We start from the raw sequence: 26891 nt of genomic DNA on the forward strand, positions 1-26891 counted from the left end.
GTGGCGGTATTAAGCTTATCTCCGAAATGCACTGATGACTCGAGACCGGCCACTGCTGCGGGTCAATGGTGGGGTGCCAGACCTCCGGGTATGCATGACGTTTATGTTCAGGGATACGAATATGTCCGTCGTAGTTTTGGTGAAGATATATATATAGGTACATATAATGACTTGGCTTACTGCCTCGTCTTGCTCCAGTAAACGTCACTCTCCTCCACAACCACTTTGTCCATGCCGTCTACGGGTCCGATAATCTCGACATCCTTCTGCTGATCCAGAAGAATGTCCCTTGTATGCCACTTCATCGTGAAATTCTCTTTATTGCCAGGTCCAGTCAATGTAGCCAATTGCTCGTTCGTAGCAGCATAAATGACACGCCCGATATGTGCCCAGTAGATCGTTGCTAGCAAAATTGGTATCAGCCGACGGTCTTGTGGACGAGTAAGAGAAAGATAGAAGGTAAAAACTGACCAGAACACATAGCGCATGGCTCCCATGTACTGACCAAAGTACACCTCCAGAGATACTCCTTAGAATAGTGACAGTAGGCCAATCGAGCCAGTGAGCTCTCGGCATGATTTACCTGATCCACGCTCTGGTGCATCAACAACACTGTCTCATTGTCTGGACCGAGCAGACATGCTGCAAAAGGTCGTTTCCCAAAGGTCACAGCTCGCCGTTGAATTCCTAGACATACATTGATCCCGGCTTCGATTTGTGAGGGAGTGATGGGGATGCGGGCAGGGAACAGCTCAGGGGCAATTGCCTGAGCGGCGGATGCTGTAAGGGAGGCTTCGCCTGTATTCTTCGTGGAGGCCATGGCGAGTTTTATATATAGAAGGGTCGCAGATTCGAGGTTTGTTTGTTTGAGGCCCGGACCAAAGATGGTCGTCAAAGAGTGGGAGGTTGACCCTAAAGGGTTAATGAATTCGCAGATAAGGATAGCAATTGACCATACCTGCGACAGTTCTGCTTCTATCTTTCAGTCGAGATCTCTGTAATTAACAGAGGAAGAAGAGAAAGGTCGCAGGCTGGATGGCCGAAGAGTGTTTTGAGCTGTTGTTGATGGTAGCATCAAGAGTGGGAATGGTTGGAGATAACCTCGAAGAAATAGGCGAGCGCCGACTTCAGATCACAACGCCAACGATTCTTTCTTTCTCTTAAAATCTCTATCTTTATCATAGTATAGTACCTCGTCGTAGTCGACTTGGCACTTACTTGCCTATGCTTCAATGTGGTCCGCGTCGCGAATCTCTTTATGTGTCTTCTTTGATTTAGATCTGCGGTCTTTCCTGTTAGCATGAAGTCGTCCATCTATTGTTGGGGTTACTCACACCTCGTTTGCAGAAGGCTATACAATGCTATCATCGCGTCTGTCTTTCCTCTATCTTCTTCCTCTTCTTCTTACATCCTATTGCAATCATTAGCATCCATCAATCATACCCCATCACATCCACATCACTCACCTTAATCTTCCACGAAGTCGTCGATATCAACACACTCTCGCGCACCCCACCTCACTAGCATAAGACTCAAACAGTGAAAGTGTAGCATCTTCGACAAATCAGGTCCAGAGCTGCTACCCCATCATCGTGACTGCGTCGTTTCACTGCATGACGCTCGACAATGCCACAGAGTGGAAATTGAGGTCAGAGGGCTGGAGAACTTTCGTTGTCAAAGGATGATGGCGGATTGAGGTGAGTTTGGATGAAGGACTGGCTGTGTGTGGTGAGAGTGTAGAGGAGTTGAAAAAGGAAGAAGAGTTGGGGCTGAGAGAGGATGAGAGAGGAGTTTAAATGGGTTGGGAGAATACTGTTGGGTGGGAAGGTACGAGGGGGTGGTGAGGAAGGTGCTCGCTGGGCAAGTGCTTGGGCAGGCAGGAACCACTCATCACCACGAAGACAAGTTGATGCTAGCAATAAGTGTGAAGGTTTCAATGATTAATCTCTGGTCGCTGTTTTTGCTCCTTGTGGTATCTCCTGTATTCATTTTCTTCATTCACCCATCACTCATCTTGTTTTGCAGCTTCTCACTCAATTCTCAAAATCCACCCATTATCCTCTCGCTCGTTCTTTCCATTCAAACCTCCCCACAACAGAATACCGCTGGCATCCAAATCACCCAACGTCGTGCTGGGAAACCAGCCTCTTTCAGATGGCACCAGCTTGTGTACATCTTCTCCCTCCACACCTTCAGCGTCCGACACCATGACAGGGCTCCAAAGTCCTTCCCCAGTCTCTCTTCCCAGAGCTTGCCAGGTAGCGTCCTTGAAAGATGCTGCCGTCATACCCTGTGGCGGACACTGGAAAGCCCAGACATCGCCCCAGAATTTGCCTGCACCTGCATGGCCCTGGCTACTTGGATCTCGCTCGCCTAAGAAGCAAACCAAGTACTCTCTTCCCATGCCTGTGGTGATGGCTTGCAGACCAGCGACACTTCTATTTCCAGGGTATTGCATGTTCTCTTCTTGGAAATTCAGCGTCTCCCATGTACCCTTGGCGGAAACACTCATTTCTCCAGCTCCTCCCTTGTCGTTAAAGGTATCTAGTCCAAGTTCCAGATAATCAAGATAGCCACCTTCCTCGCCTTCCCCATTGAAGCCTCCATAGCGATATATCCTCTGTTTCGAAACCGCCAGTGAAGTCCCACCTCTTGGCTTGCCTGGAGCAGTGGGAAACTCCTTCCAGGTCCGACTCCTAACATCGAAACCCCAAAGATCATTTGTTCTTCCACTCGCTGGACACCCTGCGTGTACGAAGAAAGTGCCATATCCGCCAAGCTCCTCATCTGTCTTTGCTCCCTCAGCAATAGTGCTAGCTTTTGGCTCCTCTGTCGCATTATCCACCGCCATGCTCTTCATATTGCTTGGCTCGGGTTTCGCAATCGCTACACTAGAGTGGTATGATCGAGTTTCTGGGACTGGTGTGCTAGGCATAGGATCGAGGTATGACCAAGCATCAGATCTAGTATCATAAATCCACACCCGTCCCTTCTCCTCCAGAGGCTTCATCTCTACCCCTCCTCTGCCACCATAGACAAATATACGTTCACCAATCACAGCTGCCGTATGTCCAACTCTCTTCTCTGGCACCTCACCACCAGTGATTTCTGGCTTCGCAGGGAGGGCTTTGTAGTCTGATTCGAGGGATTCGCCGTACGGCAGAGTGATGATATGCATATCGTTATCAACTGGCTCTCTAGGATTGATCTCTCCTCCGAATATGTATGCTCGACCTGCGATTACAGAGATGGAGTGAGAGGAGCGGGGAAGAGAAGGGGCTTTGACACGTTCCCATTTCGCGTTGATGGGATGAGTGGACTGGAAAAGACCGCGGACAGCCGCTGCTGCTGTAGCTGCAGTTTCCATCATCTTGGCAGATTTTCTACGACTTGTAGAGTAAGAATTCTGCTGGTAGAATTGTCGGGAGAGGACGAAGCTTATGGTCCGAGGGTCAACCCACACCTTGATGGTCAGTTTGGTTTTGGCCGTCTCTTATTTCAACACTTGATGAACTCAAGTACCCAATAAAGAGTTCAAAAAGAACAAAATAATGTGAAAGAGATTATTTTGTCGGTATGCTCGTGTTGATGAATTAATGAGAATGGTGGTCTGAGATTAAACATTGACCCCTCAGCGGAAGACGTCAACTCGACAGGGTAGTTCCGGGGTGTAGCTCCGGTGTGTGGCTCAAGCTCCGACTTAGCGTTAACAGGGGTGGCACCAGAATCTTATTTACTTCTGAAGGCTGAAGCATTGCAGAAGTTGGGAAACCAACAGAACGCTGCCAGTGTCACAGTCCGCTGAGCAAACAAGGACATCAATATGTTCTCACGGACCATATTTCGGTCGTTGATACGGTCCGCACCTCAATATGTCCCTCGAGCCGTCCCACTTATTCCCAGAGCTTCTCGACCCTCACCCCTCCGACGAATCCCTTCCATACGAACATATGCACAATTTCCACGCCCACCTCGACGATGGGGCAATGTTAGCAGAGACGAATATGAACATGAGGTGCGAAATGCCAAACCGTTCTTCTCGAACGAGCAAGCATCTCGTTTCTTTCGGAGTGCTGGGCTCAAAGTGGGTATTGTTGTCTTTGTCGGCGGCAGCACGATCTTCTATTATACACACCTAGAAAATGTTCCCGTCTCTGGAAGAAGGAGGTTCAACTGCATAAGCGAGGAGTATATTGAGGAGGAAGGGAAGATGATGTACAATATGATTATGAATGAAAGCCGGAAAGATGGGAGCCTGCTGCCGGACTGGGATCGCAGGGCAAAGCAGGTGAGGAGGATTATGGAGAGGTTAATACCTGGCAGTGGAGTTTCAGATGTTGCTGTAGGAGGATTAAATCCTGATTGGAAAAAGACATTGCTGATCTGCTGAAGTGGGAAGTGCATGTTATCGACTCCGAGGGTATGCCCCTTTTCTCCTCCACGAATGCCTAGGTACTGATGCTCTGCAGAACGCAACGCATTCGTATTACCTGGCGGAAAAGTCTTTGTATACACTGGAATTTTGCCAATTACGAAGAATGACGACGGATTAGCTGCAGTCCTCGGTCATGAAATAGCACATAATGTCGCCCGCCATCAAGCTGAACGACAGAGCAGCACAATATGGATGTTTCCACTGCGCTGGACACTCTACATGTTAGATGCCAGTGGATATACTCTCGGTCTAGGTCGATTCTTTGGCGATCTCTTCCTTCAGTATGGAATTATGCTGCCTGCTTCGAGAGAGCAAGAGAGTGAGGCAGACTACATTGGATTATTGATAATGGCGAAGAGTTGTTATAACCCAAGCGAAGCAGTTAAGGTGTGGGAGCGGATGGAAGCCGCAAACAAAGAAGATGCTAATTTTCCGGAATGGCTTTCTACCCACCCTTCAGTAAGCATAGCTTCGTTTCCTAGCTGATATAGGGCTAACGCTGTTTAGAATGCGCACCGAATAACTCAAATGGAGAAGTGGTTGCAAAAAGCCGAAGAAGCACGAGAAGAGAGCGGATGTGCTGTCTCGTTGCATCAATCTAGAGCATTTCAAGATGCCATAAGGAGTTGGGTTGTGGGCGATTGGACACGATAACGAACATTGCATGGCATGTGAAGCATTATTACTGACGGCGAACAGGAGTTTGGAGTATTCCCTCGAAGACGAGGAGTGTAAAACAGTTGGACCCACCTCAATGACAATAGACAGACTAATCATTTCTCTAATTACCAGTTCCCAGAAAAGACATCGTGTCCACTATTTGTGATATCAAAAATGCCCCAGGGATTACTTCAGAAGTTCAAGGCTCGATATGCGCCATCCACGATTCAGTTCCTGATGATCCTTTTCCATCTTTCTTGTTTTGGGTAATCCAAATTCTCATCGCAACACCGCACTCTCACAATCTCTTAGGGCTTGACATGTTTGTCCAGCCGTCTGGCCCAACTTCACACTCGTTCAAATATCTGTTTCTGATCATGGACTTTACGATACAGCACATTCAAGGTAAGTTAGCCAGACTGAGAGTATCTCGCCAGCTCGAAAGAATCCATAGGTTCTGCATATTGGTCAGCGTCTGGACAGCTTTGTTTGTCCGTACAGTACGTGCATTTGGTGTTAGGGTTAGACTTAGGGTTAGGATTAGAAACTGCGATGTGCAACAAAACAAGGGGTCATCACGTGGCTACCCGACACGGATGATGCACCTTAACCTCCGAAGAAGTTGAGTATATGTATCTTGAGATTGTGCTTCAAGCAATTGTATACTGTTCGCTACAGCAAGCTATGCCATCACCGATGCTAGCAAAACTTAAGAACATTGGAGCAAGTACTGCGGAAATGCTGAGACATTGATTTGCGTATATCTCTCCATGGCATGTCAAAGGGTGCGGGAACTATGCTTCCGGACGTACACGAGTATTGCCCTCAAGTTCTCGAATAACACGAACCCAAAGTTTGCAGATTCATTGGATCTTGATGATGCTACCATCGCGTGATGATGGCCGTTGTGCTGTTGTGTACAGAGACACAAACACAGCCAGCTCCTAAATATACGTTAAGTAAAAAGGGTCCTTACATCTAGTGAATGACCCAGCACTCACTTTACTCTCTAAATTCGTTTTAATTCACTTTTTGCGGTGTACTAAATCTTTTGCCGTACTTCTCAAAATGATGTTTAATATTTTTAGGTTTTGCTCTGGACTCCAAGAGCACAACCTTTTCTCCCCAACAACGGCACTGAGATAAAATATCACAAGTGCCGAAAATGGCATTGCAACCTTCGTACCCCAAAGCTCGACAAGCAAAGATAAGACATGTTCTCCCATCCGTCATAATGAGAGCAGGGACCTCCAAAGGACTCTTCATCCATCGCCACCATCTTCCAGACCGAGAAGAAGACTGGAGTGCCATCCTCCTAGCAGTTATGGGATCCTGTCCGAGACAAATTGACGGTATGGGAGGCGCAACTTCTACAACATCCAAAGTGGCCGTCATCTCAAATTCAGCGCGCCCTGGAATCGACGTCGATTATACGTTCATACAAGTCGGAGTTGGCTCTGAAGCCGTAGATCTCTCTGGCAATTGTGGGAATATTCTCGCTGGTGTAGGACCTTTTGCTCTTGATGAGGGACTGGTGAAGGCAAAGGTCGGTCAGACTGAGGTTTGTTTTCCCACAATATTCTCAACACTTGGCTTACATGTACATAGATTAACATCCATATTTTCAACACGAATACAAATCGCACGATCGTCGAGACAATACAAGTCGGAGAAGATGGCAAATTCGAAGAAGACGGCTACTTCAGTATGGGAGGAGTCAAAGGCACAGCGTCAGAGATCAAAGTCGCATTCGTGGACCCAGCAGGAAGTATGACAGGAAAACTCTTCCCGACAGGAAAGCGACAAGAACAACTCCTCGTTTCGAATGCTCCAGATATGGAGCCATTCTACGTTCAAGTCACCATGTGTGATGCCGCAAACCCGTTTGTATTTGTCGAATCCTCATCCATGCCTCAAATCTGGCACGATATCGACCGGAACAGCGACATCTCCTTTGATCTCGTGGAATCCATCCGCTGCGCAGGTGCCGTGACAATGGGCTTAGCAAAAGATATCTCATCAGCTCATCTCGTCAGAGGAAGTCCCAAAATCGCCATCCTTTCCCCAACTCTAACAGCAATTTCAACATCCTCAAACGAAGCGCTGAAACATCCAGCTGACGTCTCGATCATAGCTTATAGCATGGGTCTCCCTCATCCAAGTTTCCAACTCACAGGGGCAGTGTGTCTCAGTGCCGCGATTGCAGTTCCGGGTACAGTGGCAAGTGATCTTGCGAAGAAGAGAGAATTGATTGATACACCGCCAGAGACTCCACTAGAATCATGGTGTGGAGAAGAGGTTGATATGTTGGTGAAGAAAATGAAGAAGCAGGTGACGATCGCGCATGGAAGTGGAGAGATGACGACGGATGTAGAGATTCTGGAAAAGGTGGATGGGGAGGTGGTGGTTAAGAGTGTGAGTGTTTCGAGGACGGCAAGGAGGTTGATGGTTGGGAACGTGCTATTTGCTCTTTAGATGGTGTTCATGGAGTTGTGGAGGGGGGTTTATCTTGGGGTGTACTTGTGCGGTGGGTGCCTTTGAAGGGAGGAAATGGGCAGAAAGGGTTGAAGATGGTTTTTTTTCTTGCAAAACGTTGAGCTTCCTTCAATAAACTCTCAATCTCAAGTCTCTACCAGGGATTCTCTAGTATCTACACCAGTTTGTTACCGTGTATTATGATGTTAACATGAAGCGTCTGCATGTGATGATGCTAAAGCCAAAACGAGTAGCAGACAAATGAGGAGCGGGTACTACAAAAAAGGATCATGAGATTTCAAGTCGAACTGTGGTCTAGTACCTGCACAACGGTTAACCAGTATTTTGTCCGCCCAAAGTCGATCTCTTATCGCATTCTAGATAATGCAAAGTCTCGTTTGTTCCGGGGCTCCGTTCTACCACAAAGGCAACAGAACTTTCAATGAAAACATAATTGTTCCATCCTTCATCTTCTTTCTACAGGTAAGTCCCCTCTAACTCTTTCAGCTAAAACTCTTGACAGGCCAACGATCTCCTTCACTCCTTCCTCGAACATGTTCCCCTCCGCCACCATATCTATACGAACGAAAACATCAACATCCGACCGCCGCGGCAACCACCCGCTTTACCCCTTTTCGGAGCCAACCCCTGATTTCAAGCGGCTGACTGGCGGGGCTCATGGCATATCTTTGTTGAATGACTATGTTGGGCAACACTCGATAAGTGGGAAGTTTAGAGAAGCCTAGACCGATGCTATTGGGGCTCTCAAGCATGGATTTGACGGATCATGCTTCGACACCGTGAGGCAGCCTGACCTGGGGGTTATAATCAACACAAACAAGGAAGGATTGATGGACATAAGGAGAAGCTGGACTCGGGTTCAAAGTGCCATGCTCATTGACTTGTGGGATAGGTCAAGATTCTTGGGCCGCACAGCCTTAAGAGAAAGGCTACATAGTAGACAAAATGCCCCAGAAATCTTAGGGAGCCTGCCGTCTGTTATAGGAAGCACTGTCTCACGGAGTATAAGCAAGTTTTATATATTTGGAGAGTCTTACAAAATAACCAGAGTCTAAAGACGCTCATTCCCTTCCGCGGTACTGTTTAATCTTCAACTTTGATATGAACATACGAGCGCATATAGTCCAATACAATTTAATAATTATACATTCTTTAGTGCACGTAAGCTGGAAATCAGAATTAGAAGAGTACCTGATGCATATATAATTGCAGAAAGAAAGCTGCCACCAGGTATGCAGGTATCATTCGACAGCTGCTCTAATGCTTTTTACAATTTTCAACTAGAACGTGACATCTAAATCGCCAATCGAGAAAGCCAACAAAGTTTCTAACTCTGTACACCTCGGGAAGCAGACGATATGGATCTGTAACATCGATTGAAGGGTGCAGATGGTGGTGAGGAGTAGCAAGGACCAAGATATTACATGTAGAATGCGGAATTGGAGATGACATGTTCATATCATTTCGACTTTTGCTTCCAGTCAAGTATTTTTCGGGTATCTACGCAATCTTACAAGCCTTTTCTCACTATCAGATACGTTATATTCTCGAAGCGTGATTGTATTGAAATATACAGGCTGCTGTCACAGCCATCCTGCTGCATCTGCGTAAAGTAGCACTCTTGACTCAAGACACTTTAAGCGCGTATCTCTGGTTGCCTGTGAGATGACTCAATGAATCTGACTATAGTTTGTGACTCGATTTACAAGTAGTTGAAGCGCTATATGTGATGAAATCAACAACACAAGGACAGCAGAGTGCTTCCTTTTCCAAATTTTGGTTGCTTGCGCCCTTCATAGTTTACAGATTTGTTCTGGCCTACCAGTATTGAATGTAAACTTCCTCCCCCTCCTCTCTTGGTACTGAGGACATACCAGCGCATCCGACTGCGGAAGGTACAGTCTAGGCACTCTGGAGAGCTTCACGTTCGTGTCCTCGAGCGATCTCGCTTAACCTTCCACAACATCCGAACTCTTTTCCTCAACACCATCTTTTCATCACAAACTTGGAAATCTCAACTGCGCAAACGCGTCTTGAATCAAGATGGAGGAGGTCAATCCGTTGCTTTACCGCATCCTGGCTTTCATTGTGCTCCTTTCCCTCTGGCTCCTGTTCGGATCAAGAAGCAGGAGCAAGATGGAACCCCCCCTTGCGCCACCCAAGGTTCCCTTAATCGGTCACTTGTGGGGAATGTTTCGCCACGGAGGAGGCTATTACAAGTTGCTCTGGTAAGTTCTCCTTTCAATCCAGTAGAAAAGACCCCAACTGAAGGATGACAGCTCCAAATATGGTTGTTGCTGGCCTCTGTTCTCCATCCAAATCTTCTCCACGGAAATCTACGTCGTCAATTCTCCTGAGCTCGCACAGGCCATATTCAGGGATACAAAGGCTCTGTCGTTCAACCGTACGTCCGATTTCCGCTCTTGTGTTGTACATAATCTATAAATTGAGATCTTTGCGACTTTCACTGGGAGCTTATTGAAGGCGATGTGCTTGAAGACCCTCGATGAGCTACCCGGCTGCTAGATCAAATCTCTGCCAAGAGTATAATTATCAAAAGAGTATGCTGACCCTTTCTGTAGCATTTGTCATCGAATTTACGAGACGGGTGATGAAGGCGCGCGACCATGTCATGAACGTGATCTCAGTAAATGATGGGGAGAACGATCATGTCAGTGCCGCTATACTTTCTTCTATGCGAAATAAATGCCGTCGTGAAGATTGGCACAAGCTGACAATATACTTCTTAGTTCGATTCTATTCATCATGTAACCCAACGCTCCTTCGCACACGTTCCTGCGGTCCTCGAGACAAATCAACGCGTCTTAAATGGCTTGGCTAGGTATCTCAATGGCGTCGATACTTCCGGTCAATTTGTACAACTATTCGATTGGATTAGAAACGCCTACACTGTCGTGACTGCGGAGGCCCTCTACGGTAACGTCAACCCTATCTCAGAGGATCCGAAGCTCGTCAAGAACATCTGGTAAACGCAATTCCGATATTGAAATATCTGAATCAAACTGATTAAATCCAGGGACTTCGAAGGTGGAGTGATGACATTGTCTCTCAACCTCTTCCCCAGGCTCACTGCACCGGCTGCGTGGAAGGCCCGCAAGGCCCTTGTACCAGCTTTCATTGACTACTACAATCGAGGATTGGATCAGTATGCAAATTCATGGATCAAGAGTCGAGCACAGATTGGTCGACAGGATGGGTTCACGAACAAGGATCTTGGAAGTTTTGAATTGACCGTTCTCTATACATCCATTGTAAACACGGTTCCGGTATGTGGCCTCTCCGCCTTGAATTCTCTTTGTGGATTATCTGACAGCTCTGCTCGCTCCATGACCCTATACAAGCAGAGACTCCTGAAGTACTCCCTTGATATTCAAAGAAATATGCTAACTTGAAGTCTCAACTCAGAACGCCTTCTCCATGCTATGCAGAATTCTCCGCGAGCCCGCTCTTACTGCCAAGATTTGCCACGAGGTAGATTCCATTATAGGTCGTTTCAATCAGGCCGACGGCACGGTGCGAGTCAGTCTCAACATCGCAGATATCGTCAAGCAGTGCCCGATCTTGGTATCAACCTGGCAGGAGAACATCAGATTCACAGTTAACGCTACATCTGTACGTGTCGTCATGGAAGATGTTGTGATCAAGGACAAGTACCTGTTGAAGAAAGGTGGTATCGTTCAGATCTGCGGCGGAGCCATTCATGAGTCCACCAGATACTGGGGTCAGGATGCACTTACCTTCGATCCATACCGCTTCCTCGAGAACAAGGATCAAAGTCGCGGAGTAAAGAAGGCTCGGTCTCAAGGCTTGCTTCCTTTCGGCGGCGGAAAGCATCTCTGTCCTGGTCGCAATCTGGCATTCGTCGAGGTTGTCAGTTTCTTGGCTATGTTGGTCGTGGGTTTCGATATTCGCATGAAGGACGGTTCGTTGGTTCAACCACCTCCCTACAAGAAGCAATATGTGGGTGAGGCATCGAAGAAGCCAGAGCATGATATCGAGGTCAAGATCACACGCAAGGAGGCTTATAAGGATGCGGTATTTGAGTTCTGGGTTGAGTCTAGCGTCGAAGTCGAGGAGTCGAGCATGGCTGAGCCTGGCAACGATGATCCTTTCCAAGGTCAACAACCTAACTTCGAGGGCCTGGGATTCTCTCTTCATTAATGGCGCAAGGATATTATCAATTAGGATAGATCACTTGTCATCTGAGTCCACGCAATGAGGAGCTAATCACATTGATGCAGTACTTTCCAAAACTGTGATCTTTCCATTTCGTTTTGTGAAGTGTCTCGACATGAAAGTGTAGCCCCAACAAATTGTTCCGTTGAACTGCACCTGAACTTCCCCTCAACCGGCTGCCATCAAGAATTCACAAAGAGAGGTGAGGAGTAGTAGATTACTCCCTAATTGATCTGCTTCACGTACCCTCCCTTATCGAACTTTTCGTCGGTGTTATCTCTTGAAGTCAATTCTGAATACTTGCACCAAATCGATTCAGGGGTATCACGTGTCTATTCTCGGTCACTGGGAAACCTCGAAATTATAATACTAAGGCTTCGTTTGAAGTCGTTGAGGTTATTTGCAGATTAATGATTTGATGCTGGGCTTTAGAAGTGCAGTGGTAAGTTAACGAGGCGGTCAAAGGGCAGAAACCGATAAGAACGGGGTTCGGGGAAAAATTGTGACAGCACGGTGGGAAGCTCAGTACGTAGACGAAGAATCGATTCGGCTATCTCTTAGAATCTAAAGGTAAGGAAGGAAGAAGGGAGTGGGAGAGCCAGAGCTTATATACGCCAGAGTGAAACATGCTTAAGCTCTAAGCCCGATCCGTTCCCAGGGAGGATCACGTGGAGGCTACCTAAGTGCTCACGTGATCTCTAACCAGGTGATCCAGATCAGGGTGATCCAGGTGATCCGTAACCTAGCCATTGCGTCCAAAAGTGCGAAGTTGTAGCTCGATAGCCTCGCCGAACTGGTGCTGGTTGAGGAGTCTTTGATATTCTCGATAATTGATCATCGAGCTTATCCTGGCCCATGATTGTCGAAACAGGCTGGAGAAGCTCGAGAGCGGACGGTGGCCAGATACCTGAAATGCTGCGGCTCTTCAACACCGACGCCCGCGACTCTCAATTAGGTGAGTCACATCCATCAGCTGCTGCGGTTCCAACCTTATGCAGCTGGGAAAGATGCAACGGACTTCTCGAGGTGCATCATGCACGTCTTGACGCATGTCAAGCCAACATTTCGTCGATGTCCACGATCCGATTCGTCCGCAATGCTTTGCTGACACTCAGGCGTCTACCAAGAATCAAATTCTACTATACCGAGAACTAAAACCAAGGATCGTCGAATTTAAGATAGACCATCAGTCCCGTAAAAGCAGCACTATCCAGTCTCAATTCAAGAGAGGAGCATGCGAGTCGCAACTACAGTAATCACGCCACCAATTAGCAATTTAATACTCACAGAGTTGAGTGCGGTGAGCAGACGCGATTCGTTTCCTCAAGGAGGTTTATATGCAAGAGACCCGTTGTTATCTTTGTGTAGCGTAGATATTTTATAAGAACAGTCTCAACCTGTACTTTCCTATTTTGATCATTTGATATATTCTTGATTTCACTGAAACTCGAGACTTAAACATGCCTAATGTGGTGGCCTCTATCGAATATCTACAGAACCTCCCTCTTTATAAGGAAGAGAAGCCTTACTGGTGCATGCTCACTCCTCGCGAAGGATTTGATCCGGATGAGGAGCGCCTTGACAACCTGGAGTTCGAAATCCACGATGGTCTGACAATTACTGATATTCGAAACTCCCAAGCGAATGCGCTCATCATCGACAATTGTGGCTTCCAAGTCCTGTCTCACACTTCAAAGGTGATGTCTTTTAACACGAAAGATGATGTTGACAAATACAAGGCGGAGACCATGGAGATGTTGACCCAAGAGTTAGATGCGGTTTTTGTGAAAACCTACGAACTCCGTTTGAGGAAAAACACGCCTATAGATCGGCCTGTCATGAATATTGTTGACCCTTTACTCTTCGAAGGTCCTGCGCGAGGCGCTCACAATGGTTGAACTCGGTCTGAATTTCAATCCTGGACCACGTGCTAATAAAATTATAGATGTCACATACGATTCTGGACCAGTGATCATCAATCGATATCTCACAGGTGAAGAGAAGGTTGATTATTTGAAGCCTGGTTACAGATTTCGAATTGTCAAGTAGGTAATCGATCCCAGTAGCTTTGGATAAGTTTGTTGATATCAGAAGCACATGGAGAAGTTTGGTTCCGGATCTCGAGGATAGACCTCTGGCACTCTGCGATGCACGCACTGTCACTGCCGAAGACTTCGTGGCCGCCGACCGCATCATCCCGGACCGCGTGGGTGAAGTCTACTACTTGTTACACAACAGCAACCACCGATGGTAAGGATCAACCTATTGTGTGGTGCGAGAACTCTACTAACCGTGAGACGAGGTATTATCTTTCCAAGCAATCGCCTGATGAGCCGTTCCTTTTCATTATGTATGACACTGCACCTGGCGAAAATGCACGCTGTAAGAGCCCAGACAAGTCCCACATTGACCGTAAACTACTAACCCCTTCTAAGTCTGCCCTCATGTCTCTTTCCAGAATCCTGTAGCCTCACCGAAGGCGTTATTCCGGCAGAGTGTCGAGACCCGCTCTATTGTTGTCACCAGGCTGTGATAGGAAACTGGGGCGTGCATTGTTCGTCTTCTGGTTGGTGGTGGGAGAGTTTGAACAGGGTTGACCTGAATCCGTGTGTTAGTTTTTCTGCAATGCAATCTTAAGGCGGCGTTCTAATGTTGTCTTGCTTCGAGTTGCACGGGATAAAGTGAGGCGACTGGAACACGCCCATACCGTTAGACGGCGCAGCAGGCCTCGTTTTTATGACCCCACAGGCTTGTGTGCGATCTGAGTCCTTTCGGGTTGTCAGCTGAACCCCACTGAGTTTTGCTTATCTTTCCACTTTTCGCTGCACTTCTCGCTGTACTTGTCGAAGCTGTCCTCATAACCTTGTGAAGTGTTTTTGCAGACGCATATCTCCCAGAACAATACCTCTGTCCTCATTTAAGCAATTCTTGGTATTCAAATTGAGAGTTTGTCACGGTCACCATGGGTTACTTCGTTGACTCCGAGATCGTCACCACGGATTGGTCCTTCGTGAAGAAAGACAAGGTATATTCACCTGATGTGCAAAGGCTTTGGCACGTATACTAATACTTTCCAGGCCAGTGTCGAGTCATACTGCAGCTCTGATACTTCGGATACTACCCACGACCCCAATCTTCAGCTTCCGAAGCACGTCGCCGATTTCTTCTCGGGAGTCGACACCAGAGGGTATCCCCAGAAGGAAACCATGGCTCCAAAGGCTCAACCATGGGTTCAAATCTGGGATGGTATCGTGGAGCCTGACAGCAATGGCGAGCTGTTGGTTGCCTGCCCAAAGAAGTGCGACTTCGGTGAGTAGCTAAACATATAAATGTGTCCGCTTACTGATACAAGCAAGGGAGCAACTTGGGAGGCTACTGATGCGTGGCTTCATATCTAGTGTGTATTCATTTTTCATTGGATCAAGAGAAGCAAATGAGAGGATGTATGAGGAATGTGGAGGTCAGGAGCTTTCAATGTGCCATGTATTGCTTTGTGTAAGACTGTCCTTTCCGAGGGTCATTTGAGATTATTTCTTCCCCTTGACGTCTACTTGAATGAAATCATACTCAGACTGGCAACAGAGTCCCTTCGTTTTTAGCTATTTGTACTTTGTGACTTCAGACTTTGTGCCCCTTGTGAGACTTGGGCTGCAGTCAATGCAACTGAAACAATACTCAGCAATATCCCAAGCCCACCAACCGATACGACTGCCCAGAATGTGTACCAACGTAGTATATCCCTCTTGTCATACCACAAGGTTCTCAAATCGCTTGGGTTCTGCGAATTCATGTAGTCTTGTAGAGTTAAGATTCTTTGGCCGATCAGAGGAAAGTCGGATGCAGCAGAATACATAGCTTTGCTGTCGCCGACTTCTAACTCGTCATAGAAGTCGTGTCTTTTGCAAGAAGTACCACAAAGCTGTTGCAGAAGGGGGTCTTGAAATCCACCTGGGCAAATTCCAGGAAACGCTGTGTATGACTTGTGGTGTTGTCCAAAGAGAAGCCGGTACGAGCATAGCACTTCAATTAGAAAATCTCTGCTATAGGTATACTGTTGTCCATTGTTTAGCAATTCATCAGGCTGGAGCTCCGAAGTTCCATTTGATATCAGTCTATTGATGTCAGCCATTAGCTTGAGACATATGGGCTAAAGATGGACATACTTCGATAACAGGGTCTCTTGACCATCCATCTGGCTACAAACAAGGGCGCAAAATGAAGGAAACTGAAAGACCCTAACAACAGAAGTCCGTTCGTGAAGCTCCAGATGAAGACTCAGAGATTCAACCCATTCAATGGTGAGCTTGCCGATTTTCGAGAGCGTATGATAGTTTAGATTTGATGCTATGATCGTGTTCTTGTAAAGGTCCTGGTTATGGCCCAAAGATGGGTACGAGCGAGAAGGTGCCAGGTTTCCGAAGTGCGACATCAAATGGTCAATATCCATGTCCATAGTTCCACCACTGGTGTCAGATATCGGACATTCCATGCGGATCCAGATGGAGCTCTGCTTGAACCGAGACTTTTTCCGCGAAGATGCATTTGGTAGTTGAAGTTGAAGCTTAGATGAAGCCATATCGTCGGAAGCATCGAACAATAGAGTGATCATAGCAATGCATTTGAAGATGAATTTATAGACTCGATAAGGAGAGGCTGACCTGGTCTCTGGCTTTAAGTCCATCACTCTTTGAGCTATGGTATTGATGGAGGTTCCCCCAGAGACGACCTCTCTCGCGATGATGACCAAAATTTGATATATGCTGATTACAACGCCTGACTGACCATTGATAGGGCTTCCTTCCACCGAAATGAATGGGATGAGAGATTGCCCAAGTGGGGTGCGGGAGAAATTCCTGACTCTGCTCTCCAAGTAATGCTCAAACCAATCCGAGTAACAACTTCTCTTTATGGACTTCGACGGGTGCATGATTATGTTCAGAATTTCGTGTTGGCAACTCTTCAGCACTGGCAGTGGCATGGACGTGGCTATAGAATCCTCAGATTTCAAAGTCTAAAGCTGTTACTGGAAACATACCTGTGCTGTTTGGATTGTCTGCAACAGAACTTCGACTTGACTGTACACTTTTAGTTAGCAATATCAATGACGGGACTGGTTTGATTTGAGCATACTCCACCCAAGCTACGAAGTTCCAAGTCACTTTCTAGACTGGATCGCACTCCGGCCTGTGTCGCCATAATGAATGCTGGTAACGCGGCGGTATATATACACAATGCATACAAAGAACATTCAACGATCACTTTATGTACTCACGTCGACGGCTCCGTACACACTTGCCATGTTCATATTTCTATCATGTTTTTCGACGCAAGGCTGCAGCCTACCGAGTTCAGGGTAACCGAACTGCACAAGAAAAGTCGCCCGTATACTCAGGTCGAATACGAATACGCTTGGGGAATGACGGGAATGGCACTCCGTTGGGAAATCATAGGCTATTCGGGCGGCGTCAGCCTCATGTCTCCCAATTCCAGCTAGCCGGACTGAATTGATGCGCTGTTCGCAGGCTGCTGTGTTCGTGTTCAAGGTCGGCGGAAGCAATTTTGCAGTCATGCAGCCAGTCACATCGTGGCGTCCAATGCTGACAGTTGGGGCACGGGAAGACTAACAGTGTCCCCCTGACCTCCGGGATTGGCCTTTACTCCCTCCGAGCGTATTACTAACTAACCTACAACACGTAGTAACTTGCAACAACGCTACAAATTAGCGAAAGATACAAGCTATTTTACATTCTAACAAATACCCGCAAGCATTTTAGCGTTGTTACAAGTCACTACGTGTTGCAGGTCAGTCAGTGACACTCCCAAAGGTCAGTTGGACACTATTACTTGTTCTTGCATCCAACATGGCCAATTTGGGAAAGGGGGTTAAAGCAGCATTAGCACAGTGTGTCTTACATGCAACTCTTGGGAACCAGTGAACTGTATCACAGCCATGCCGGAAAATCGGGCCGCACATCCCGTCCGGCAGGGACAACAAGCTGTTTCCTTTCGTGTATATGTGTTTACGGGATTCATACGTCATGAATATTCACCGCAGGCATGTGCCAGTACCTAGAGGCCTGTGGATCTCCATTATTTCATATAACGCATTTCTGGGGGATTGTAGCCCTCATTGAACAAACCGATTGTAGATTGATTGATAGGAGATCCCTCTATGTACAATCGATGTGGAAGGTTATAGGGCATCAGCGCTGTGAGCAAACAAATAATGCCCCATTTCTGTAGCCGTGTTTCTTCCAACTAAATACGCCTGAGCTAGTGAGAAACCCAACAGTTTGAAAAGATCGTGGGCTGGCATTTACCGCCAAAAGATACAGACCAGCGAGTCCCAGGCTGCATCAGTGTCCTCTAACGACTTTCCCGCTTGTCCCGTGATTTTGGATCGCGTGTCTTCGGCTTCCTTGCGGGATACTGCGGCTTGATCGACAAATCCTCCAGCATCCTGAACTTCAGCCTGCTTTCTGAGAATTCTTGCCTGGTCACCCTGAGCCTGAAACTTTGCGATCCTGAGAGCTTTGCGAAAGTATTTCCTATGCTCCATTAGCATGCCATCAGGTAAACTGGCCAAGATACTTGCAGAGCGTGTAGGTACTCCTGCTGCCTAAATTCAATGCAGCCCAATTTGTAGTAACATGCCGAAAGTCCAAGATGAGACGGCGCAGAACGCGTCCAACAGTCTTGAGACTGAATATACTTTGTCTTCGCTTCAGTAAGGTTATCCCGTGCCAGCTCGACATTGCCATGTGCGTATGTGAGGCTTGCATAAGTTAGATGGATCAAAAAGGTCAAGGGTACAACCTACTATGCCATCCAAGTAGAACCTTGATAATCCTTGTTGAAGATGCTCTCTGCTTCGGAAAACTTCTCAAGTGCAGTCTCAAATTCCCCTTTTAGAAAGTACGCTCGCCCTAATGTCATGGCTGCAAGGCCTTCTCTCCACGGTTGAGCTAGTTGTTCTTGGCGTCTGTCTTCATCGGCTTCTGCGTAAAGCGACAATGCTTCATCCAAATGGCCATCTGCAGATTCAAGGTTTCCGAGTGCATGAAGAACCCATGTCAACGAGTGTTTAGCAGATATATTTCCTCGACGTTGCAATCTCGAATAGATACCCCGAGCTTCGTCCCACGCTTGCCTGCAATGCGCGAGGTCATTTTGATCAAGATATATTCCTCCGGCCTTGAATTGCAAGTCTGCGTACACTTCAGACTCTTTATCTTGGCAGATTTTGTATGCGAGCTGTAACAAATACAACGCTGTCTTCCGTTCTCCCTTCTCATATGTGAACCTCGGTCCTGTTAGTAACAAAGATATGTATTACAGATACCACTTACCATATGCAGGATTTCAACAAGCTCCCTAACTCATTAGTCGGTTCGAGGGGTGATGTTGCATGACTTTCGAACTCAATATACCTCGAAGCTAGAGACATGACATGTGGGATCAATCGTGAACAAGTCTCTGTCTCTCCTTCCAATGTCTCTCCATTGATCTGTTTCGGAAAAGCCATGGAAACAACACGTATCGCAGCGTCAAAAATAGTTTGACGTTCCTGCGTTGATCTGCTGTAGATCAAAGCTTCCTGCACCAAACGATGAATGGAAATCTTTGCTTTCCCGAACTCATCATCTGCATCGAGGCTAGAAGTAGATTCGAAAGCACTCGAAGTGGGACTGGCACTCCCAGATGCGATGCGAATTTCTGCTATAGCATCTGTGTCTATATCATCATCTTCGGGCTCACCTTCCACATTCTGTTTGTTGATGAGTGCAGCCTTTGCTAGATTAACGATTGCCCAATCAAGCCTATACTCTGATCAGCATGAGTTGACTTTTCAGGAAATGAAACTTACACGTACTCAAAAGGTTTAGTGCAGACCGATAATACTGTTTGAGACGGTGGAACATCTTTGTCCACCAAGTTCAACCATGAAATGGAAATGTCTTGAGGAGCCATGAAAGATATCATGCCTAACACAGAGAGGGCATCGGGGTCAAGACTAGTGAAACTCAGCTGCCAGACGTTGTCGAGAACATGCACCTGACCAACTTCTCGATGCTCGTCGTGATCATAGTCTGTGGCTCTCTCCACTCTGGTAAGCATCTTCCGGGCGTTCTGGTCGTAGAACTTTGCAAATGATGTGATTGGATGCTTCGATTTTCTGTCGATCCTTGGGAGCATCAACGCTACTATGACTTTGATGCCCAGAGGCAATCCATCGAATTTTCGCAGTAAGTTGAGAAGAGAACTTTCTTCGCTTGGTGATAGTTGTTTTTCTTCCCGCGAATAGAGCAGTTTTTTCATCAATTTCAGACCCTCATCTTCGCCAAATGGCTGTACCGGCAGAATGACACTGTCTGGAAGCTTCACCGATTGAGAACGACTGGTTATCAAGACCGAACCTTTTGTCTTTGGGATGTACTTAGGCCATATATCTCCAATCTTATCACAATTGTCGAATATCATAAGCCAGCGCTTTCCTTGGAGACGTCAGCCCACGAACATGCGCACAAGTATGAGCTCTTGTCTTACCATTTTTCGTCGCCGCCTGCTGTCCAAGCCATCGAGTGAAATAGAGGAAATTTTCGTCTTGTTGTGCATCGCCGTCTCTCTTTGCGCCATGAAGGTTTAGAGCTAGAGCGATGTTGGAGAAGCTCGCCTGGATATCGGCATCAAGATCACTCCTTACCCAGAATATTGCGTCAAACCTAGCCGGGTTTAGATGGGCGTAAGCAAGAGCACTCTGTGTCTTTCCAACACCACCTGTACCATGCAGTAATATGGAGTTCACATCATTCCCATTGCCAGTGGAAGCTTGCCCTGGATCAAGCTCTTTGTTCATCCTTGCCAAAAGCTCCTTTCGTCCAAAGAAGCCATTGTATGCCGGATATGGCAGAACCTTTAGAGGAAAGCTGACTCCGTCTTCTACTACCGTAGTGTTTACGGAAATTCCGAAAGGGTGCTGAGTATTCGGGATCTGTTGTGTCACTGGATTGCGTGAGGTAGCCATATCGGAGAAATGTAGCACGGCAAATCTTATTTTATCCATGCAGGACTCACTTTGCTGTTTCCACGGTTCCCCTAAAGGGGCTTGCAATATGTTAGATAATAGTGTGTTTGGTCGGAGTAGAGCGGACTCACAGTTCGGGTTTTTCCTGATGGTACTGCAAGTATTTATCCACAGATCCAGTAAATTTGTGAACACCTTCACGATTGTCTCGCTCAAGATCAAGAGAATTGGATCGCTCGTTTCTGCCACCTCTACTCCCAACATCTTCACACCACCTTCAAGCTTCTGAAGGTTTTGGTATGTGTCATCGAAGGTCTCCACTAACGCGTCCCAGTGTTCTTGCGTTTTTTGACACTTCTACTTAAGCTTTAGCTTTTTGGATTCAAAATCAGAAAGCAGGAGACTAGCTGTTATGACTTCTAATAGCACGCCCAAAAAGAATTTGAGGTTGGGTAGATTTTGCCGCATGTGCTGGTTGAAAAGATCCGCCGTCACCTCCAGCGCGGTCAGGATGAGCATTATCTTGCTACGAGTATGTTAGCACAACATCGACCAGAAAAGACTCGCTTTGTCCTAAATAAGAGTGGGCAATTACCTCTGCGCGTGGTATCGCCAGACTTCTACCTTCGCTTCTGGGCGTGACCGAGTCTCCCTGCGGACAGTTTCAAAGGTGTGTGCGCCTTCCGCGGCATCGCAAGATCTATTCGAGATCTTCCGCAGATTTGCTTTACGAATCTCAAGGGCAGAATTCCAAACTGACGTCTGAATATCCATACCGCTGCCTCTGGCTGTCAGAAGTTTGCAAAGTGTGAGGAGTGCGGTGACAAAGCTTTGGTGTCAATAGGTATAGAAGGACTCTTGGCTGGTGGCGAGCGTGCTCTGTGGATGTGGAGTGACAGAAGATGCTTTTGTTGAAAGAATAAACAAGTAGTGCTATCAATGAGCAATATCTATTGCCGGGAAGCTCTTTCGAATCCGGAATCGATATGGCATACTGGGTATGTGGTGAACGAAACCTTTCCGTCGCAGCTTGTGATTGTGATTTTCTACATTGCTCTTACTTCAGGTTCCCTCATAGTCGGTCAATGAATTCAGTGCTCAATAATCGATTGGCCCGAACCTTCATATACTTGATGCTCGCTATCTGTGCCCACAAACTTCTTTCGGCCGTTTTCAGGGTGCCTAGACTGCCTTTCTTGTCACAAAAATCGGAAAAAATGGCTGATCTTGATGGGTTGACGGCGACAGACTCCAAGACCGCTTCTCCAACAAGACTTTGACTTCCGTCGAAGCAGTGCAGTACTACCTGAAGCAGATCTCTACTCATAACCCGTACTTACGCGCCGTCATTCAGCTGGCGCCGGAAGCTCTACTGCTGGACACGGCTCGAAAACTCGACGAGGAAAGGACGTCGCACGGAAGTAGAGGTCCTCTCCACGGCATTCCCATACTTGTCAAAGTAAAGTTCTCGTCCCGCATGAAATGGAAGACTGACTCAATTTATCCCAGGATAACATTGCAACGCATCCGGATCTTGGAGTCGCTTCAACTACGGGAGGATGTTACGGGCTTGTAGGCTCACGCGTATCTTCCAGCGCACCGGCGGTAGACCGAGTAAGCAGAACAGCCCTCATCTTGATTCAAGCCTCGAAGCAAAAGCTGACCATCTGGGAAGCTCGTGAAAGCAGGGGCAATCATCTTGGGGAAGGCCAATTTATCCGTAAGAATATTTCGCGTCGTCAACCAGCGGCATAGCTCATAGTACGCAGGAGCTTGGCTGGTTTAAGTAAGTTGGGTGATTTGATGTTCCAATATACAATACATTTTACGAGGTGATCTAACCCCCAGTTCCTAGAGGCGACGGCATCCCTAGTGGGTGGTCTGCACTCGGTGGACAGACCCAGTCACCATATGTGAAAGGTGGCGTTAGGCCAGACGATACATTTTCCGGACACAGCGTATGCAGGATGCTCAACCAACTTCAAAGTTTTCTGGCTGACGGTTCGATAGAACCCTGGTGGATCTTCTTCCGGGTCTGCTGTCTCTGTTGCTGCCGGTTTAGTTACAGTTTCCATTGGGACGGAGACTGATGGCTCGATTGTTTTTCTGGGAACTCGAGCAGGACTATTCCGCCTCAAGCCAACCATTGGACTCGTATCTCAAGACGGCGTCATCCCAATATCAAAGCTTTCCGATGCCATTGGCCCTCTAGCCAAAAGTCCCCGAGACGTTGCGATCATGCTTGACGCAATTGTTGACCCGTCTACAACCACAATTCCGCAAGGCGGCTATGTTTCTCAACTCTCTTCGGAATTGGAAGGTCTCAAGGTTGGTGCCGTGGACGTAGAGCCATGGCTACTATCTTCTTTCTTGATCAAACCAGTGGAGAGTGCTACACGCCAAGAGGTACGTCGCCCATCAGGTGCCAGGACCTCTCACTAACCGAGGTAAATTTAGATTGACGACATCGAACGCGCGTACAAAGTTCTGGGAGAGAAGTTGGGTGCGTCGTTTCACGAGAACATCGATCTTGTCTCAGCAAAGTCTGTGGGAGAAGATGCAGATGGGATTGATCATTTTGGGGACCTCACATGTTTGTTGATTGAGCAGCCTACTGCCTGGCCCGCATAGCTAACTACCCTTTAGACGCTGACTTCCGACCTCTGATGAATGAGTATCTTGAGGGCCTTGAAGAGTCTCCTATCCGTTCGTTGAAAGACATGATTGAGTTCAATGAGGCGCACGCCGATAAGGAACTCCCACCGGGTGAGAATTGCTCAGCCATAATTGATGTACCATTTTTCTAATTCTGAATTAGACCATCCACAGCAAAACAGACTCGTCCGGGCTCAAGCATTTCACTCGGATCCTGTGAGATACGAACAATCGCTGAACTACATCAGACGGATGAGCAGGGCGGAGGGTATTGATAAGGCACTCTCCCAATATGACATTGATGTTATCATTGGACCTGCTGATAGCTTTCTGTCCACGCTAGCAGCGGCAGCTGGTGAGCACCTCTTCAGCACTTGTTGCTTCGAAATATCCAATTAACAAATATAGGCTACCCTCTAGCGGTCTTTCCTTTGGGACAGATGAAATTCAATGGACGCCCATTCGGTCTGGTAGCATTGACTAGAGCACACGGGGAAGACAAACTACTGCGATTCATGAGCGCATGGGAGAAGACGTTTCCAAGGCGTCCTGTGCCCGACTTAAGTCGTTTGTGACCGCTTGGTAAGATCTAAAATTGCTGGGTGGACTTCAGATCAATGGGTCATTTGTATCACTTTCTCACAAGTGAAATGTCCTCAACAGAGAGAGTCCCGGTTGCATGAACGGCCGCTTTTTGAACCGTCTTTTTACTGAGCTCATTAAAATTACTTCGATACTCGGACTTTTAGATTGCAATAAACACGAGCCATAAGCATGAGCCATAGACACAGCTGTATGCATGTTCATCTAATCATTGAATAGGATCTATATGATTACTACATTATATGTCATACATGTCTTCACAAGCAAACATTGTACAATATTTACTCTGTGATCTTGGACAAGTTCTAGTGCCATTGGCAATGTTGTCTCGCGATTGGTTCTACGCTCTGTCGCGGTACATATGAAGGTGTAAAGAAAGTGCATGCTGAGTTCTCTACTCCAGAGTATCAAGAGGTTCTTAGGCTACGTGCTTGCACACTAGCCTAAAATGTAAATCATAAGGAAAGCTAAGCCCGTTCAGTATCCACAACACCATGTAACCAAACCCTTGACCATAGCCTATTATAGCTTCGTAGTATTTTCGGAGTTAACAGTATTTTAATCTCTAATACTCGCGCAGCGTTAGTTATTTTTCTGTGTTTTATTTTTTTAAATATTATAATATTATAACAGTTTTTAAATGCTGTTGAGCAGGCGCATGTTGTCCTTGGAGCACATGCGCTTCATTCTCGTGTAAGAGTCTAGTAGTTCTTATGGAAGAATAGTTACTGATAATAGTCTTTTTTAGGTACGCTAAATCATGGACCCTCACCACCAACCTGTATACTCGTGTGCTTACGCATTTCGTTCTCTCCTCCCTATGGAGCTCTGAATTTTGGAACTTGGTATAGGGCGAGCTTCCAACAGTAATCTCTACCTCTACAAAGTCGCCTACGTTGCTACATACCCGACGGAGCACGGCAAGTATATGAACGTCGTCTTAGTTGTCCAAGGAAGCAAGCCATGGGAGAGCATATAGAGTACTGCCAGCCAAACCGAACCAATGGAGCGCGACTTTAAGTTCCGGGGACTTGTTGTCAACAAGATTATTAAGGTGTTTACTGCAGCTCTGAAAGGCTGGTAGCTTTACTGACAAAGTTAGCTCATGGATTTTCACAACGTCAACCTCGATCCATGGGCAATTTACCACTCTCAACCCGTCATTTCTTACACGCAGGACAAGCTTTTGCTCTTGGGAGACGCAGATCATACCTCTACACCACATCATGGCGCTGAACTGGATCAAAAGCCGAAGATGCCCTCGTTAATTTCTGGACTCCTCAGTCGCCTCCCAGATTGCTTTTACTCCTCCATCGTCAACGCTCTCAATGCCTTCGATATCACACGAGTAAGCCGCTCCCAAACTCTTGTTAGGACCAGTCACGCGGCTGGACTCCTATATTCGTTCATGGGTTCTGAGGATGACAAAATTGCAGATATCAACGCGAGCTTAGAGACTAGATTTCGGTGGCTTTGGGAAGAGGATTTAGAAGAGATGCTCGAGATGGCAGTTGAGACATTCAACCGTTTGGAAGCTAGTTCGGATCTTTAGGTCTTCTGCTAACTTGAATGCATCACGAATACAGAGACAATGAAGTAGTCTGAAAAATCGATTCTTGCGGCAATACAAAAATCAGATCCAGACACCTCCTTAAATGTCCCAGATTAGAGGGATAATCGCAATGTTCTCACCACAAGACAAGCTGCCTAGCTTCAACTTGTTTTTAAATGTCCCAAAAACGAGGGACAACCAAGTAACCTGAAGTCAGGGGACTAGGATACCTTACTTACTAAGGTCATATGACCCTTCAGTGACATAGAATCGCTGTGATTTGGCACGCAAACTCTAAACTACATGACCTAGTAAACATATTGGGTTAGTTTTGGATCTACCAAAAAATTGCCCCGCAATATTCGCCACCCTGTGGCGGAGCAATGTGGCTGCCTACATCGTCCCCCCTACTTCTGTTCGCTAAATTCCCAAGCTTCAAGATCTTTATTTCTTCCAGAATTGTGATTTCGTTAATATCCAAGAACATTTCAACAACAACATCAACATGTCAAGCGAAACTGCCTCTCTTGGCCCTCTCCCTGATGGCTGGGAACAGGGCAGATACTCCACCGGAAAAACATTCTGGACAAACTCCACCTCAAGAATCAAAACCTACTACGACCCTCGCAAACCAAACCCACATCCAGATGGTTTTGAGGCAACTCCCGTCGAAGGCGCACCTCTACCCGACGGCTGGGAAATCATCTCTCGAACCGTGGACGGCAGGAAGCATGAAGTGTTTCTCGACCATAACACGCACACTTCCACATCAGTCGATCCAAGACTGGGACCTATTCCTCTTCCGGAGGGCTGGGAAGCTGGCAGGAATTCGTTGGGACAGGATTTCTGGACCAATGCTGAGCAAAGGCTCAAAACGTATTATGATCCCAGAAAGGACAATGTGCGTCCAGGGGGCTTTGCGCCGGTTCCGGTGGAGGGAGATCCGTTGCCAGAGGGGTGGGAGGTTGTTGGGAAGGAGGTGGATGGGAGGAGGGTTGTTTCGTATTTGGATCATATTAATCATAGATCTACGAGTGAGGATCCGAGGGGTTGAGGATGTTTGGAGGGAAGTTTGATTTTGCAAAGATACTTGATACACGAGGATAGCAAGACTATTGCAGCACATATATAGTTTAATGAACAGAACATTTGCATTCGTCCGCTGAGGTTTCGAAGGGATCAAAGATGTCTAGTATCAGCTTCCACAAAAGTTGAAACTAAAGAATAATAGTAATTAGCATAGAGCACACTGGTGCGTAGAGAATTCA

At 46.9% G+C, this 26891-nt stretch overlaps 11 protein-coding genes across 11 annotated transcripts; 7 read left to right on the forward strand and 4 right to left on the reverse strand.

Annotated features, from left to right (window-relative positions):
- Window positions 1–176: 176 nt before the first annotated feature.
- On the reverse strand, window positions 177–820 carry LY89DRAFT_735041 (cytidine deaminase-like protein; the record flags this gene model as incomplete). The annotated part of the gene is made up of 2 exons (XM_018219968.1): window positions 177–403; window positions 472–820. 2 exons carry the CDS (start codon window positions 818–820, stop codon window positions 177–179), a joined length of 576 nt encoding a protein of 191 aa, XP_018070250.1.
- Window positions 821–1987: 1167 nt separating this feature from the next.
- Window positions 1988–3597, reverse strand: LY89DRAFT_98216 (galactose oxidase). Its single transcript, XM_018223555.1, has one exon. It carries the CDS (start codon window positions 3368–3370, stop codon window positions 2030–2032), a length of 1341 nt encoding a protein of 446 aa, XP_018070251.1. The 5' UTR covers window positions 3371–3597; the 3' UTR covers window positions 1988–2029.
- Window positions 3598–4300: 703 nt separating this feature from the next.
- Window positions 4301–5089, forward strand: LY89DRAFT_697907 (uncharacterized protein; the record flags this gene model as incomplete). Its single annotated transcript, XM_018216938.1, has 4 exons — window positions 4301–4342; window positions 4393–4420; window positions 4470–4894; window positions 4943–5089. The coding sequence occupies 4 exons, from the start codon at window positions 4301–4303 to the stop codon at window positions 5087–5089; spliced, it is 642 nt and encodes a 213-aa protein (XP_018070252.1).
- Window positions 5090–5993: 904 nt separating this feature from the next.
- On the forward strand, window positions 5994–7570 carry LY89DRAFT_707977 (DUF453-domain-containing protein; the record flags this gene model as incomplete). The annotated part of the gene is made up of 3 exons (XM_018217649.1): window positions 5994–6012; window positions 6289–6656; window positions 6704–7570. The coding sequence occupies 3 exons, from the start codon at window positions 5994–5996 to the stop codon at window positions 7568–7570; spliced, it is 1254 nt and encodes a 417-aa protein (XP_018070253.1).
- A 2157-nt stretch (window positions 7571–9727) lies between these two features.
- Window positions 9728–11773, forward strand: LY89DRAFT_697909 (cytochrome P450; the record flags this gene model as incomplete). The annotated part of the gene is made up of 6 exons (XM_018216939.1): window positions 9728–9819; window positions 9871–9995; window positions 10174–10262; window positions 10342–10577; window positions 10629–10878; window positions 11018–11773. 6 exons carry the CDS (start codon window positions 9728–9730, stop codon window positions 11771–11773), a joined length of 1548 nt encoding a protein of 515 aa, XP_018070254.1.
- Window positions 11774–13248: 1475 nt separating this feature from the next.
- LY89DRAFT_735046 (uncharacterized protein) lies at window positions 13249–14321 on the forward strand (the record flags this gene model as incomplete). The annotated part of the gene is made up of 5 exons (XM_018219969.1): window positions 13249–13681; window positions 13734–13833; window positions 13883–14038; window positions 14091–14170; window positions 14224–14321. 5 exons carry the CDS (start codon window positions 13249–13251, stop codon window positions 14319–14321), a joined length of 867 nt encoding a protein of 288 aa, XP_018070255.1.
- Window positions 14322–14750: 429 nt separating this feature from the next.
- Window positions 14751–15105, forward strand: LY89DRAFT_670437 (uncharacterized protein; the record flags this gene model as incomplete). Its single annotated transcript, XM_018213162.1, has 2 exons — window positions 14751–14813; window positions 14866–15105. The coding sequence occupies 2 exons, from the start codon at window positions 14751–14753 to the stop codon at window positions 15103–15105; spliced, it is 303 nt and encodes a 100-aa protein (XP_018070256.1).
- A 139-nt stretch (window positions 15106–15244) lies between these two features.
- On the reverse strand, window positions 15245–17303 carry LY89DRAFT_98574 (uncharacterized protein). The gene is made up of 4 exons (XM_018223557.1): window positions 17061–17303; window positions 16824–16863; window positions 15952–16774; window positions 15245–15900 (listed from the first exon to the last, which is right to left on the reverse strand). The coding sequence occupies exons 1-4, from the start codon at window positions 17091–17093 to the stop codon at window positions 15384–15386; spliced, it is 1413 nt and encodes a 470-aa protein (XP_018070257.1). The 5' UTR covers window positions 17094–17303; the 3' UTR covers window positions 15245–15383.
- Window positions 17304–17983: 680 nt separating this feature from the next.
- LY89DRAFT_719586 (uncharacterized protein) lies at window positions 17984–21077 on the reverse strand (the record flags this gene model as incomplete). Its single annotated transcript, XM_018218503.1, has 8 exons — window positions 17984–18336; window positions 18384–18563; window positions 18609–19091; window positions 19138–19608; window positions 19662–20283; window positions 20336–20791; window positions 20864–20884; window positions 20945–21077. 8 exons carry the CDS (start codon window positions 21075–21077, stop codon window positions 18105–18107), a joined length of 2598 nt encoding a protein of 865 aa, XP_018070258.1. The 3' UTR covers window positions 17984–18104.
- A 597-nt stretch (window positions 21078–21674) lies between these two features.
- LY89DRAFT_719587 (amidase signature enzyme) lies at window positions 21675–24293 on the forward strand. Its single transcript, XM_018218504.1, has 11 exons — window positions 21675–21811; window positions 22129–22272; window positions 22323–22427; window positions 22489–22533; window positions 22583–22599; window positions 22669–22771; window positions 22824–23219; window positions 23271–23406; window positions 23460–23579; window positions 23632–23823; window positions 23877–24293. Exons 1-11 carry the CDS (start codon window positions 21800–21802, stop codon window positions 24041–24043), a joined length of 1437 nt encoding a protein of 478 aa, XP_018070259.1. The 5' UTR covers window positions 21675–21799; the 3' UTR covers window positions 24044–24293.
- Window positions 24294–26083: 1790 nt separating this feature from the next.
- Window positions 26084–26816, forward strand: LY89DRAFT_685798 (uncharacterized protein). Its single transcript, XM_018215150.1, has one exon. The coding sequence runs from the start codon at window positions 26129–26131 to the stop codon at window positions 26675–26677; it is 549 nt and encodes a 182-aa protein (XP_018070260.1). The 5' UTR covers window positions 26084–26128; the 3' UTR covers window positions 26678–26816.
- Window positions 26817–26891: the final 75 nt, after the last annotated feature.

The sequence above is a fragment of the Mollisia scopiformis genome (genome assembly GCF_001500285.1).
Source record: "Mollisia scopiformis unplaced genomic scaffold LY89scaffold_14, whole genome shotgun sequence".
In the NCBI taxonomy this organism is placed as follows: Eukaryota; Fungi; Ascomycota; class Leotiomycetes; order Helotiales; family Mollisiaceae; genus Mollisia; species Mollisia scopiformis.